Genomic DNA, 16,398 nt, shown 5'->3' with positions numbered 1-16,398 from the left:
ATAAAGTAATGAATTATTACATACTTTCATATAATTGTACTGAATGATATAACTTTTTTTGAAGATTTTATTTATTTGACAGAGAGAGATCACAAGTAGACAGAGAAGCAGGTGGGGAAGCAGGCTCCCTGCTGAGCAGAGAGCCCTTTGTGGGGCTCTATCCCAGGACCCTGGGATCATGACCTGAGCCGGAGGTCAGTGATCATGATCACTGAGCCACCCAGGAACACCAACGATATAACTTCTTATTCAGAGTAGGTGCTAATCTTCTGATGTTCTCACTTATCAAGGTAATGTGATATCCATATCATATGAATTCAAAGTAGTTGACACAATAAATGCAGTCTTAAAAGAAGGCCAGGATTTCAAGTGGTCTTGGCACTATGTTATTTTTCTGAAAGTTAGGCATGATCCTTCTTACGGCAAAGTTAGAACAAAAAATGAATGGAATATTGATTCTTACCAAAGGGTGAGACTTAGTCTTCAGCATGGATCATAATTAAAAATGAGGCATATGGTAAATGAAATTCCAAGTAAGAAACTGTTCTTGCACCTTTTAGAATGCCTTTATAAAGTGGAACACATTAAAAATGAAAGCATGGGAATTGCTAATACAGAAAAGCAGTATAAGAGCTTAAAAAGAAAGGAAAACATGACACATAGTGTGATAAGGCATAACTTATTTTAATTGATTGGACACACAGGAAATCTTATAAAAGACCACAAGGCATTGAAAAATTACTTCTCATGATTAGAAAGGGAAGTGGTCTTTCTGGATTATTTCAATGTGGAGGACTTGAAAACAACAAAGAAATTTCTGTTCAGGTAAATGTTTAAAAAAATAATTCTTTTTCTCTGAGTAAAAAATACATTCAAGAGGGATAGAATTCCATATAATATCAATATTTTTACCACCTGGACTATTTCAATGTCTGCCGGTGAAACTTAGATACCATTCTTTATATTTAGAACAGCAAAGAATCACAAGGTCACAAAACAACTTATTTTTAAATAATAACTTCTGGAATATTTGCCCTTCCTATTATTATTTCATAGCTGTCTCTGAAATTACTGTAAGATATTCTATAATATATAAAGAAAGTAATAAAATGACAATGTAACTCATGTAATCAGGTAACAGTTATTTAAGTTCTTAAAACCTGCAACATATATTTGGCAGGAATAATACTCTTTATATTGGAGTTTTTAAAACACGTTGTAAATATTTTGGTAAAGGAGATTCTCCATCATCTTATAATTCAATGAAGTATCCCATAATGTTCAGTTCAATCCTTACTTTTCCACATACATTTACATACATATATATTTTGAACTGGGTCACAACTGGTACTCTGTGATACGGGAAAATAAAACATGTTCTCATTTTGTCCTATTAAATTCCCATTTTTTCTTCCTTATAAATGCCCTAGTCCAATGTCCTTTTAATCAATTTATGCTTAGTTCTTCCCACTGTGGGTTCTTCTTTTTCTCCTCTCAGAACTATTAACCACAATATTTCCCCAAGGATAGGCAGCATCTTTCTACAGGAAGCCATATTCCCTCATCTGTTTCATGTGGGAGCTTGATGCCTTCATTCAAGTTTTCCCCCAATTCAAAAGAGTTTGTTTTCTCAATATAAACTCTATCTTTTATATGTGAATATGACACTATTGACCAATGACCTAAGAATTAAAATAACAGCTATCATGTATTAAGCAATTACTATTTGCTATGGTACCGTGAACATCACTTCACATGCATTTTTTCTCTTTTAATTCTCAAAGCTACTCTTTCAAATAAGTGTTATTGTTCTCTCCACTTCTGCTTTTTAAATGAATAAACTGAGATAATGACAGATTTAGTTATTTATCCAAGGTCAAACAGTAAGTAAGTAATAAAGCAGACTGATGCAAGGTGGTCTGAGTCCAGAGCGCATGATCACCAACAAATCCGTGGAAAAATTCTCGCTGATTTTCCAAGTATACATCACATACATTGCTGTTTAAGTCAAAAACCCTAAGCGATATTATAGAATTATTTCACATTAAAATGAAAACACCCTAAGAGAGCTACCTCTCTTTAAAATCTCAGCAAAAGTAACCTTATCAGAACATTTCCAGCTGTCTAAAGGAGGCAAGTTTTACCAGTCACCAGAATAGAACCAGGGTATTTCCTTGGAACGCGAAATCAATGTTATTTGCTATGTTAGAAGACTGCAGTCAGAATGAAAAGCTTCAAATCTTCAATAACTTTAAGACAAAGAGAGAACTGAGTCCCTCACAAGTTGCATATAAGCATCTAGCACATGGTGAGACAGGGTAGGTGCCTTCCCTTTTTCGACTAATAATTTATTTAACTCTCTTCATTGGAGGCATCAAATAAGTTAATAAAAACTACAAAAACTATGGGGTGGGGAAAAATCTGCACTTTAACAGTCCTTATTGAAGGTAGCAGTTAAAAATTAAATTTGTTTTTAAAATCACTAGTTTCGGGAATAAAGCAAAGGCAAAATTTCTCATTTGGATATCAGAGAACAGTATCTAGTTAAATATAAAAAAGAAAAATACATTCTAAATGAAAAATTTTTTAAAGATTTTATTTATTTTTTTGACAGACAGAGATCACAAGTAGGCAGAGAGGCAGGCAGAGAGAGAGGAGAAAGCAGGCTCCCCACTGTGCAGAGAAAGCCTGATGCGGGGCTCGATCTCAGAACCCTGGGATCATGACCTGAACCAAAAGCAGAGGCTTTAACCCACTGAGCCACCCAGGTGCCCCTCTAAATGGAATTTTCATCTACTGTGCAACATTTTTACATTGTTTTAGTACTGGGTATCATATTTTTCCTACTTCCATTAAAAGACAAGTTGGTTACTCATCCATCTTTCTGGTGACACCATACATAGATGTCATTATAATATACCATACACCTACTGCTAGAAATATAAAATCTTCATAGGTATGAAACTGTTTACCATTTTATACTCATATTATTACACAACTTTTGTAGGGAATAGAAGATTGTTGGTGAAGTCATGAATAGATGATCTTCAAATAATTATTAATTATGGGACCATGGGAAAATCACTACTTGGGTCTCAGCTTTCACTTCTCTAAAATGAAGTTGGACTAACTTTACCACAACGTGTCATGTTAAGCTGAAGTCTACCATGCTCTGGGAACACTTGTCCAAAGCAGGTAGAAAGGTCACGTGAAAAGGTTCTCCATGTGTTAAAAGAATTAATCAGAACTTGTTCTCATAGAAGACTATTCATAGGACTAGGCATGGGTAGTATCAAAAGATAGTTCCTTATAAGAAAAATATTTCAGGGGTGCCTGGGTGATTGGTTCAGAGTCTGCCTTCAACTCAGGTCATGATCTGAGTCCTGGGATGGAGGCCTCTATCCGGCTCCCTGCTCAGCATCTGCTTCTCTCTCTAAATCTCCCTCTGAGCTCTCTTTCTCTCTCTAAAATAAATAAATAAAATCTTTTTAAAAAGGGGGGGGGGACGATTACCTTGGCCAATGGAAGTAAATGAAATAAGTGATAAATACCATATGGGGAAGGACCAAAGTAAATGGAGAAAAACACACAGAACGAACAGTAATAATCAGAATGAGCTAAAAGTTGGGTCACATCACTCTAGCGTTATTCACAATAGCAAGTACTTCAAAGTATTCTTGAGTGCCAGTTGGAATAAAAGTCATTTTCTGGCTAAACTGTTCAAACAAGAAGTTTGAACAAACTGTAGCCCATTCTGTTTAACTAAATCGTTAGGCTGAAATCACAAATGTTAACACATTAAGATATCAAGGGCTCTAATTCCTTTCTTGTCATTTAAATTGTCACAAATATATTTTCCACTTTAAAAAAAGCAGTCTTCTAAAATTTTTATATTAAAAATAGACACTAGCCAAGGGAACCAACATTCCTCAAAAAATGCTGGTAAGCTATGAGAAATTCTATTTAGCAAATGAATATTTTCACTCCGATTTTCTTGTTGCATTTCTCACTGTGAACGACTCCAGTAATTTTAATACTCAAGCGAAGGCTTTTTCAAAATTTTAAAACCGAACACTTTATAATCATTATAAAGTTCGCAGATGCATTTGAAACACTCAGGAAGAATTGAGTGCACCTGCCTCCACGTGATCTAGTAATCCAGTTACGTATTCAACAACACTGACGGTTTCTCAGTCAGCAAAATCTGCCCAGTGAGGAGGCTGGACACAGAGTAACCTGTCCGATAAGCGGATCACAGTCCGCCCTTAGCAGTTTACCGGGCTGGATTTGAAAGGCCCGGCAGATAAACCGGACAGGCCGTTTTGCAATGCCCCGTTAATTTTTAGAATTATGCATGATTTTTTAAAACACGCGCTTCACTTAAAAACCCGTCGCAAGGCGACTGGAGAAACTGGACGCCCCCGTCCCAGGTGCTCTGGCAAGTTCCAAGCACTCCGAAGTTGGCGGCGCACGCGGGTCCGAACACAGAACGCTCCCACCTTGTCCCCCCCTCCAGACTGCCTCTCAAAGACGCCCGCCACGGAGGGGCCGGGCCGCCGGCTGAGCGGCTGACCGCGGCGGGAAGGAGCCGCCCCGGTGCCCCATCCCCGAGGCGCGCCGGCGTCTGCGGCCGGAGCGCAATTCTCGCTCAGCCCCGGAGCCCTGCCGGCCTCCCCAGTGGCTGCCGGCGCGCGCGAACACCCACCTGGGGGCGCTGGGCCGCTGGAGGTCCGCTCCCGGCTCCCGCCCGCCCGCACCGACGCCGCAGGCAGCATCGCAGCGGCCGAAGCCAGGCAGCCTGCGGACGGATGCGCGCCGAGCCTCGGACTCCCGCGGCCTGAGCTTCCCCGGCGAGCTCGTCTCTCGGCCGCCGCCCCTTGTCAGAGCACCCCCCGCGGCTGCGGCCAGCGGGTCCGGAAACGCAGCCCCCGGGCTCAGGCCACGGGGCCACCGCCCGGCCTCCCGGGGCGACTGAGGAAGTGAAACTACCCCGGGGCTTAGGCTTGCCTGCTTTTTAGGCTGCTCCGTTTCTCCGAACACTCTCTGGTCCTGGTCTCTCCTCACCTTTTCACTCGGAGTACCTGAGAGCAACGTTCCGGGTCACTCCAACTCTTGACCCATTCTAGGCCTTCCACCATGCCCCCGCTTCCGGGAATAAATAGGGGTACCAGAAGTAGACATCTGCTGGGAAAGGGGAGTAATAGATGCATAGATCTGGTTATTGAAAGATATAAAGATGTAGATGTAGATATACAGTTGAATGTTTTTAATATTTCATTTTGGCCAGACTTTGTAGCCTAGAATCATAAATTGTAAAGTGATTTAAAATCCCGTATAAAATTTATTTCCCTCTCCTGCTCCAAGTCAGAACTGGTTCCAGCAAAAAATTAGATGCGGATTGAAATAGGTTCTCCAGATAAGTTTACTTCGCTTGCTTTCAAGACGGAAATACTAAGATTTTTTTCCCAGAGCCTTAATATAAATGTCCCTTCTTCTCTCACGATCTCTAAATTAGTAATTTACCTTTTGAAATTGAAAATACTTTTGAAGATCAACTTGAAGATCTGGTAATAATTCATGGCTTAAATGTCTCTCTCCCTCTTTTTAGAAAAGAAATCTAAAAGGGAGAGCTGTGTAGCAACTATTTATCTCAGGCAAAGTCTTTTTTAGTATCCAAAGTATCCAAAATGTTAACTTTTTTTCACATAACTCAATTTGTTTTTATGGTTTATACCACAATAAAGAAACCCTGAAGAAATATGTGAAATGACAGCAATTTTGAAACTATCACAGATATATTTTCCTGCTTTCCAATATTTCCTTTAAGGTCATGATTAACTTTAAGTTGATTTTCTGTATTGGAATTAATATAGCAAGAGATTTTATCTAATTTATGAAACAATATATTGAGAAGTTTGTTGTCTTCTATAAATATCTGTTTACTAAGAGATCTCAGTACAATAAGGTAAAGACAGAGGGTTTGGTTTATAGGGAACATATGAACCCTTGGAAAATATTTTTAGAAATTCAATTCTTAAGAACATGTAAGTCTTTTTAAAACAACCCACTGGGGAGATCATGTCCTAGCTGATGCATTCGCATATATATATGTCATATATATACACACACACACACATATATAATATGCAAAATTTGTATATATGCAAATGCATGTGTGTGTGTGTGTGTGTGTGTGTGTGTATTCTTCACAAATATTTCAACTATGGTTTTGAGGCAAAAGGAAGAGACATAAACATTCCACCTTGTGCTCTCCAATTAAGTGTCCAAATCTCCGAAGGCATTTCAGTTTGTTCCATGGAAATACACAGTGCTCACTCCCTCCATGGGCACAAAGATTTGTTAATAAGGATAGTCTTGAGATAGCAAACTGTATCTGACACATGTATGGAGGGACTTTCCTGTAGGAAGAGCCCTGGACTGGAAATCAGAAGGCTATGGTTGCCATCTTCACCACTTTCCACCTTGCTATCTGGGCAACCAGGGAAATTCTGAATATTTCTGAGCCTTGTACAATCACTAAATGAGGAACTTGAAGTGATTATATTCAACTGTCTGCCAGCTACACAATTTTATGATACTGTCTTCTCTAATACACATAGAATAAGATGGAAAATACACAGGAAAATTAAGTACATTTTCAGATCATTACTTGGACAATTTACATCAATATAATCCTGGTAGACAGAAAAATAAAAGCAAAAATGTGTTTAAAATTTGGTGCTGATTTTTAAAACCTATTAAATAAGATTTTGTGCTAGAAAATACTGAAAAATCCCCCACTAAAGTTCAAAAATTATTCCAGCTTTGTTTTTGTTTCAGGTATTGAATGAGAATATAACTCCTGTTCAAAGTTATGAGGTAATGGTTAGCTCCTCTACCTGTTTATTCTTGTGTTTCATTACTGCTGCTGTTAATACCCTATTTTGTTTTGTATTCTATGTGCCAAACACTATGTTAAGTATTTTACAATGTTGAAAATAATGTGGCTTTAACCATATTTTACAAATGAGGATTCTGGGTTTTAAAAGTTTTGAATAACAGAGGTAGTATTTAATCTTAGATCTGATTCCATGGCCTGCCCTCTTATTATGCTCCTCCCCTTCCTTTTCAGTTTATGTAAAGTCATTGCTAAGGATTACATGGATATCACACGCAAGGTTACACCTATATCCATATTGAAAAGTTGCTTTTGTTTTCCTACCGACTTTCCCCCAGGAAATAATCTCATGGAAATAAACATCTATATCTTTAAGAATAGGCATGGGGGCACCTGGGTGGCTCAGTGGATTAAGTCTCTGCCTTCAGCTCAGGTCGTGATCTCAGGGTCCTGGGATCGAGCCCTACATCGGCTGTCTGCTCGGCAGGAGCCTCTTCCCCCTCTCTCTGCCTACTTGTTATCTGTCTGTCAAATAAATAAATAAAATCTTTAAAAAAAAAAAAAAGAAGAGGCATGAACTGCACTCATAATTCATTATAATGTCTGTACTGCTTCACTGATGGTATGTAGACACTGTTTTCACAAAGATAGGAAAATGTGTAGAGATCACAGACACACAGAGATGCTGGGGCCCAAGTCTTACATGTATCCTAACTGCCTGTGCATTTATAAAAAGATATTTTAGAAATGTTTTCACTCCTTTGTTCTTGTTTCTCACTGTCAAGCACATTCTTCAGTCACAGTTGACTTTATTTTCCTGTGCTTTCTCCCTTAAGGATACTATACTGTCTGAAATGCTGGGTTATCTCTTGTTTCACATTTGTTCTCAGGGAAAAGGCACTCAGTAATTCTCACACTGAGATGCTTTTTCAGGCAGAATGCCACCAGCAGCATGTAATCACAGGCTTCTGATTGCACCTGTGTTACAGAATGACAAAAAATGCTAGCCACAGTTGGTTTCTTGTTTCTCAATATATCAAACTCTTGGATCCATTGACTTCTTCCCTTGTATTCTTTTTCTAGCAGCATATTGAAGGCCTCAATGTCATTACCCCACTTGGTGGAGATTGTAAGAGTCTCACGCTGACTCTGTGTTCCAATAAGCGGACAGCTAAGGCTATTCGCTGTTGCCCTGTTGCAGTTGCTATGGCTGATTCCTGTACCCTTTGCAGACTGGATGCTTTTGCTAATGATGTTGGCTTCATTTCTACTTTTAGATTCTTGATCTTTTTAAAAAATAGAACTGTTTTGGTTTTTTTTTCCCCCAAAGCAGTAACTTGTTGTAAAAGCAAAATAATATTTTGCTTTTTCATGGTTATATATTAATGGACAATTTTCCTTTTGAAGAACAGGTCCAGATCTTTAGACACTGAATTACATGTTATTCTCATAGGATGTTATTATATTTTGCTAGCTCAAAACTAGAAGAAACACTCAGAAGATTTGAAGGAATTTCCTAGCAATAAGACCTTTCTTTTGGTTATTGAGAGGCTTTCCTCATTTTCTTCTCTTTCCCCATGTTTAACTTAATTATTTAATACTAATCTAACTGTGTAATGGTCTCCCTAAAGATGTCCACATTTTGATTCCTAAAACCTGTGTATATGTTACCTTACATTACAAGGAAAATGGGACTGAGTTAAGGATCTTGGAATGGGAAGAGTATGCTGGATTACCCAGGTGGGACCAATATAATCACAGGGGTATTTATAAGATGGAGGCAGGAAAGTCAGAGAAGAGACATGGTGAGGAAATAGAGATTGGAATAATGTGCTTTGAAAATGAAGAAGGGGACACAAATGAAGAAATCCAGGCAGCCTCCAAAAGGTGGCAAAGGAAATAGGTTCCCTGGAGAGCCTTCAGAAGGAAACAGCCCAGCTGACACTTGGGTTTTACCTAAGTAAGACTGATTTTGAACTTCTGATTTCCAAAATGTAAGATAATAAGTTTGTGTTATTTTAAGCCATTAAGTTTGTGGTAATTTGTTATATAGCAGCAATAGGAAACTAACATACCAACCTATGATAAACTGAGTGTTTGGGGAAGTTCATTAATAAAAAAATGTATATTCTTCTTAATAGACATATATTAAAGGATAGCCACAGCAAAATACACATTTGTTTCAAGTGCACATAGAATACTGTCCAAGATAGATCACATGGTAGAGTACAAAGTAATTATTAATAAATTTAAGAATACTAAAATCATATTATGTGTCTTTTTTAACTACGACAGTATGAAACTTGAAATCAATTACAAGAAAAAAAAAAGGAAACAAACATGTGGAGGTTAAGCAAATTGCTATTAAACAACAAACGGGTCAAGAAAGAAATTAAAGAGAAAATAAAAAACACCTGAGACAAATGAAAATGGAAATACAATGGTTCAAAATCTTTAGGATCCAGAAAAAGCAATTCTAAGAGGGAATTTTATAGTACTATAGTCCTGCCATAAGAAATTAGAAAAATCTAAAACAATATAACTTTACATCTAAAGGAACCAGGAAAAGAAAACTAAAGCCCAAAGTTAGTAAAAGAAAGGAAATAATAAAGAACACAGTGGAGTAGAAACTAAAACAAAAGAAAAGATCAATGAAACTAACACCTGGTTCTTTGAAAAGATAAACAAAATTACAAACATTTAGACAGACTCATCAAGATGAAGAGAGAAATGACTCAAATAAATAAAATCATAAATGAGAAAGGAGGAGTTAACCGACACTGTAAATTTCTTAAAAAGTATGAGATCACTATGAAAAATTTTGCCAATAAATTAGACAATGTAGAAGAAATATAAATTCCCAGAAACATACAATCTTTCAAGACTGAGTCAGGAAGAAATTGAACATCTGAACAGACTGATTATTAGTAACAAAATTGAATTGATAATTTAAAAACTCCCAACAAAGTCCAGGGTCAAATGGCTTCATAGATGAGATTACATCAAACATTAAAGAAGAGTTAATACCTATCCTTCTGAAACTATTTCAAAAGACTGAAGAGGAAGGAAAGCTTACAAATTCTTTATATGATAGTAACATTAGCCTGATATTAAAACCAAAGACATTACCAAAAAGAAAGAAAGAAAGAGAGAAAGAAAGAAAGAAAGAAAGAAAGAGTGGGAGGGAGGACAGGAGGGAGGGAGGAAAGAAGGAAGATTTCAGGCCAATGTCACTGAGAAGCATAGATACAAACATCCTCAATGAAATATTTGCAAACGGAATTCAGTACGTTAAAATGATCATTTAAGGCAATCATGTGGGATTTATTCCAGGGTACAAGGATGGTTTAATACCCACAAATCAATCAATGTGATAGCAACATTAACAAAATAAAGGAAAAAAAATACATGATCATTTCAATAGATGCAGAAAAGGCATTTGAGAAAATTCAATATCCATTTATGATAAAAAAAATCTTTAAAAAGTGGATTTAGAGGGAACATACCTCAACATAATAAAAGCCATGAGTGACAAACCAATAGCTCACATCACACTTACTGGTAAAAAAATTGAAAGATTTTCTTCTAAACTCAAGAATAAGACAAAGATTTCCACTCTCTCCACTTTTATTCAACACAGTACTAGAAGAACTAACCTTAGCAGTCAGAAAAGAAAAAGAAATGAAGCGCCTGTATTGGTAAAGAAAAAGTTAAACTGTTACTATCTGCAGAAGATAAAATACTATAAACAGAAAACCCTTAAGATTACACCAAAAAAAAACTTAAGAAAAATTAAGGGATATGGAAGTAACATACAGAAATTTGTTGCATTTCTGTACACTAAGAATTAACTTAACAGAAAGAGAAATTAAGATAACATTCCCATTTAAAATTGAATAAAGAACAAAATGTCTAGGAATAAACTTAAGCAAGGATATGAAAGACTTAGACTCCAAACTATAAGAAATTGACGAAAGAAATTAGAGACACAAATAAATGTAAAGTTATACCATGTTCATGGATTAGAAGAATATTGTTAAAATATACTACTGAAAGCAATCTACAGATTTAATGCATTCTGTATCAAAATACCAACAACATTTTTCACAGAACTAAGATAAATGACTCTAAAATTTTTATGGAACCATAAAAGACCCCAAAGAGTCAAAACAATCTCAAGAAAGAATAAAGCTGAAGTTATCATAATCTCAGACTGCAAACTATATTACAGAGCTGTAGTAATGAAAACAGTATGGTACTGGCACAAAAATAGATGCATAGATCAATGGCACAGAATAGAGAACCTACAAATAAATTCACGCTTACATGGTGAATCACTCTATAATGAAAGAGGTAAGAATATACAGGGGAAAAGAGAGTCTTTTCAATAAATGGTGCTGGGAAAACTGGACAGCTACATGCAAAAATGCAAAAGAATAAAACTGGATCATTTCCATATACCTTACACAAAAATAAACTCAAAATGGAATAAAGACCTCAGTGTGAGACCTGAAACCCTAAAGAAAAAAATCCTAAAGAAAACACAGGTGATAATCTCTTGGACATTGACTTTAGCAATATTCTTCTGGCTGTGTCTCCCCAGTCAGGGAAAGCAAAAGCAAAAATAAACTATTAGGATTATACCAAACTAAGAAGCTTTTGTATAGTGAATGTAATCATCAACAAAACAGGAAGGCAACATACTGAATGGGAGAAGATATTTGCAAATGATATATCTGAAAAGGAATTAATATCCAAAATATATAAAGAAGTCCAAACAACCCAATTAAAACATGGATAGAGGACCTGAATAGGCATTTTTTTCAAAGAAGACATAGAAGTGGGCAACAGACATATGGAAAGATGTTCAACATCCCCAATCATCAGGGAAAAGCAAATTAACAACAATGAGATATCACCTGACCACAGTCAGAATGACTACTATAAAAAAGACAAGAAATAACCAGTGCTGATGAAGATGTGGAGAAACGGAGACACTTACGCACTGTTGGTGGGAATATAAGTTGGTGTAGTCACTATGGGAAACAGTATGGAGGTTCCTTAAAAAATTAAAAATAGGATTACCATGTGATCCACTAATTTCACTTCCGGATATTTACCTGAAGAAAACAACACTAATTCAATAATAAAAAGGAATATTCAGTTCATTTTAGCATTAATTTGCTAAGTCCATGTGAAATAGTATTTCATTATCAATTGGTGTTTGTGGTAGCTATTTGATGTTCCTTCCTGTGGGCTATTTGAATTAGGTACTTGCTTCTGTTCTCGTAATTGAGTAGATGTGCTGAATCTGCTCTTTTCTATTCAGCTGAGGATGACTTGTGGAGCTGAATTTTCTGCTTATACTGTAGCTGACTCTGCCCCCACTTCCATGCTCTTGAATGTGCCAACAAGCGAAAGTGAGTTTACTGTAAGGGAGCCTACTCATATCTGAGTGTTAACACCAAAAATTATAAAATGTTTGAATGTCAAGAAATCTAAAATTCTCCATTTTTCTTTTTGTTTCTTTGGCTGTCTTTGTGAACTCTGGTAATTTGCCTCCATTTCTACCCTTTAGTTATTGATTAGATTAGAATTTCAGCCTCGCTTTCTACCCAATTTATATTGATATTTTCCTTAAGCCCTAATTCACCACAGTTATCTGAATCAGTTAGCTTCATGTCTCATTCCTCCTTTGATAAATAGTGACATTACCCCTCAGGTTTTCATTATTCATTTATTAATTCATCCAAAAAGAGTTTAGTAAGTGCCTACAATATACAAGACACAGTGCCCGACACTGAATATTCAGTGATGAAGGGTTCAGCCCTTTCTAGACATTCTGCTTCAGTTTTTGTGGAGAATTGTGTAAGATAAAGTAATAGAAAATGGTTCTAAAGTAATTGAAAAATACCTTTGGATCATCAGATGGATCAAGAATATTCCTGTAAGTGGGACGCCTGGGTGGCTCAGTTGGTTAAGCAGCTGCCTTCGGCTCAGGTCATGATCCCAGGGTCCTGGGATCGAGTCCCACATTGGGCTCCTTGCTCGGCAGGGAGCCTGCTTCTCCCTCTGCCTCTGCCTGCCTCTCTGTCTGCCTGTGCTCGCGCACTCTCTCTCCCTCTGTCTCTGACAAATAAATAAAATCTTAAAAAAAAAAAAAAAAAAGAATATTCCTGTAAGTAATGTGATTGTTGGGGCAATTTCCATTGTAAATAAATCATCTTAAATAAAAATTGACATTGGGAGCGTTTGGAACAAGAAGTCAATAACAGGAAGTGGTTGGAGACAAATTTCAACAGAAAGAGAAGCAAAGATGTTTCTAGCCAGTGGTGTAACTAGCGATTACTCTGCTCAGGGCAGGTTCTAAGAAGTGTGCCTCCTTGACACAGTCCAAGAACTGGAAGAGAATAGAGAAATTATTTTCCAAATCTACCACATAATTTCATAGGGTAGTAAACTGGTAACAGTTTAGAAGAGAAGAAAATGAGGACATTTATCTGAAGCAAGTGAAGCAAGTTTCCTTCTGAAGTCAGATCATCTTGGACTATGACGTGAAAAGCAAGTCATTGCCATCAGTGTCTGAAACATTCAGAGAAGTAAAAGCAGTTAGCATAATAGACTTAATCAAGAACTAAAAAAAAAAAAAAAAAAAAAAAAGAGGAATAGGAACAGGAAGTGGCGTTGTGTGGTGAGAAATCTTACTAAAAATTAAGTCTTCATTTTCCAGAAGCAAATAATAGGAATGTTTATAACGTGAAACCAATACCAAGAGAATAATGTCTCTTGCAGATATTCTGAGAATTATTTTGTTTCTTTCCTGTGGCTAGGTTAGAGTTCATTCCCTGCCTTCCTCAGAAGATACCACCAGCTGTGTGGTACCAATTCCTTTTTCTTAAAGAGAAGATTTTAGGACAGGCGGTTCTCAATGTCATAGGCTCTATATTCTATTGCAAGACCTCATATAGAAGTCATGCATTCTGAGCCTTTGAGGAATGCTGGGGGAAATCTCAGGCCATCCTTAACTGGGATCTGTGATAGTATAATTTATAAGAAATATATATTTGGTCATCCAGATGACCAATTATATACTTCTCATATATTTTTTTGTCTGTGTCCACAGCTCCCAAAGCCCCTGGAAGGTTCTAAGTGTTGACAGTGATACAAAGTATGTTTTGTTATGTTAATTAGGTCACTTTTGTAAGCACCCAAAGATGGGGGCTGTTTTCCAGGAGAACCAAACAAATAATTAGAAGGTTGGAACTTTTAGGGAGGAAGGGATGGGGGTGTTGACTTTGTCAATGGCCAATGATTTAATCAATAATGGCTATATAATGAAGCCTCCATAAAAACCTGAAAGAACTGGGTTCAGAGGGCTTACAGGTTGGTGAACACTTGAAGGTGCTGGGAGAGGGGTGTACTTGAGAGAGCTTGGAGGCTCTGTCCCTTCCCACATGCCTACACTATCCTTCTCTTTTCTGTGGCTATTCTGGATTTTTATCCTTTTACAACAAACTGGTGATCTTGTAAGTAAAATGTTTTTGAATTCTATGACCCATTCTAGGAAATTAATTGAACCCCAAGGAGGAGGTCATGAGAACCTCTGAGCCAGCCCCAGCTGGTCAGAAGCACAGGTAACCACCTCTGCTTGTGACTAGTGTCTGAAGTGGAGGATCCTGAAGAGTAGAATCTTATGCTGTCTCCAGGTAAATAGTGTCAGAATGTAGTTGAATTTTCAGATGCCTTGTTGGTGTCTGAAAATTATTTGTTGGTGTGGGGAAATCTCTAGACACACACACACACACACATGCACACACACACATACATTTTGGAATTGGGTCCAGGAATGCTTTAAGGATCAATTAAAAAATATTTCTTCATGAAGATCTCCTGGAATCAAAACCACATATACTTTTGAAGAAAAGAGAAGGTGGGGGTGATTTCTCTGTGAGTCTAAATCAAATGTATGTAGGAGAGGAACATTTAAAATGATATTGAAATAGATAGGCATTTAAGGCATGAGCATAGCTACCTCCTAGGAGGTAGTCTAAATAGACAAAAAACAAAAAGTAAAGGGTATAGTGAATTTGTCAAATGGCTAGAGATGTGAGTAGGTAAGCCCTTTGAAAACTTGACTGAGAGGGGCACCTGGGTGGCTCAGTGGGTTAAGCCGCTGCCTTTGGCTCAGGTCATGATCTCAGGGTCCTGGCATCGAGTCCCGCATCGGGCTCTCTGCTCAGCAGGGAGCCTGCTTCCTCCTCTCTCTCTCTGCCTGCCTCTCTGCCTACTTGTGATCTCTCTCTGTCAAATAAATAAATAAATAAAATCTTTAAAAAAAAAAAAGAAAACTTGACTGAGAAATCTAAGAAATATATTTGATCCTATACTACTGAAATTATTTTGTATAAATTTTGCTACATTTGTTTCCCGCTGATAAAAAAAAAATGTGCCTTTTATTTTGGAAGACAGAAATTAGTATTGAAGAGTAACTGAATAGAATATAAAAAAATAAAAAAATTAAGATTAAAAAGAAAGCTATTTTCACTCTATAAATATTTACTGAGTGTCTTCTATGTGTAGAATATTTTCATGATATACAATGGATGGACATTACATATGCTAAACTATATAATTCATGAAGAGCCCTTAATAATATAATATTTAATAGACAGGATTGATAAAAATTCAACTTAAAAGTTAAAGAATTTTGTTTAATAGACACAATCAATTGTTGCCATGAAATTCCACTAAGGAATCTGAAAAAAGGTGAATATTTAAAACAATTATAATGGATTATTATCTAGGCACTCAGCAATTATGTGTGAATATCTGCTATGTGTCATGACCATGATTTCTATGCTTGGAGTATTTCCCTTAAGACAAATAATAGTAATAGTAACAGAATAATTGTAGGAGAGTATTCCAATATAATAATAGAGAAGGAATAATATTATAGAGTAGGCAAAGGGTTATATGGGTTGTTTAGCCGATTGCAGAAGGACATGGGGTTAGTTGGCCTAGCATTGCAGTAAGGGAAACTCTCCCTGAGGTTCAATTTTCCTTATACCTGACCAATTTAAAGCAATCTCTAAAGTAGTCATAACCAAATCTCCAAAGTGTCCCTTGGAACATTGAAACTATTTTCACAAAATGAACTTCAACTTACAAAAAAACCAAACAAATAAGAAAATCATAATAGATTGGTAAAACTATCATAGTATATAATAAAGAGAGTTTACTTTACTTTCTAAATCTTTACTATAGTTCACTTTACTCTCTAAATCTTTGCTGTAACTTATTCATTACTATAATAGCCTTAAAAGGGGTATTTTTTCAGTCTTCTTTTCTTAAAATTCTGATTGAAGTGACAGAGTTGATAGTTTCCCCTTTCATTCATTTACACTTAGTAAAAAGGGATATGATTTCAGTGACCAACTGATAAATTACAATTTTTATCTGGCCCACAACTTTTTTTTCTTTAGATAGGCATATGACCTTAA

The 16,398-nt window shown here is 36.6% G+C and overlaps 1 protein-coding gene across 6 annotated transcripts in view; it reads right to left on the bottom strand.

Moving 5' to 3' along the window:
* Positions 1-4,980, bottom strand: part of BANK1 (B cell scaffold protein with ankyrin repeats 1) — a 305,691-nt gene extending 300,711 nt beyond the window's left edge. For 3 of the 6 annotated variants that reach the window (XR_006602628.1, XR_006602629.1, XM_045067102.1), the window contains exon 1: positions 4,706-4,977. Coding sequence is in view for 4 of the 6 variants with exons in the window: in XM_045067102.1 (XP_044923037.1) it covers positions 4,706-4,775 (70 nt within the window). In the remaining 2 variants the exon portion in view is untranslated. Of the gene's footprint in view, positions 1-4,705 lie in introns of all 6 variants that reach the window. The other 3 variants (XM_013054044.2, XM_004748166.3, XM_045067101.1) reach the window with 2 other exon arrangements.
* Positions 4,981-16,398: the final 11,418 nt, after the last annotated feature.

Source organism: Mustela putorius, unplaced genomic scaffold (genome assembly GCF_011764305.1).
Source record: "Mustela putorius furo isolate JIRA1106 unplaced genomic scaffold, ASM1176430v1.1 tig00003871_pilon_pilon_pilon, whole genome shotgun sequence".
Taxonomy (NCBI): domain Eukaryota; kingdom Metazoa; phylum Chordata; class Mammalia; order Carnivora; family Mustelidae; genus Mustela; species Mustela putorius.
Note: the sequence above shows the minus strand (reverse complement) of the source record. Positions and strands in the feature narration are given on the sequence as shown.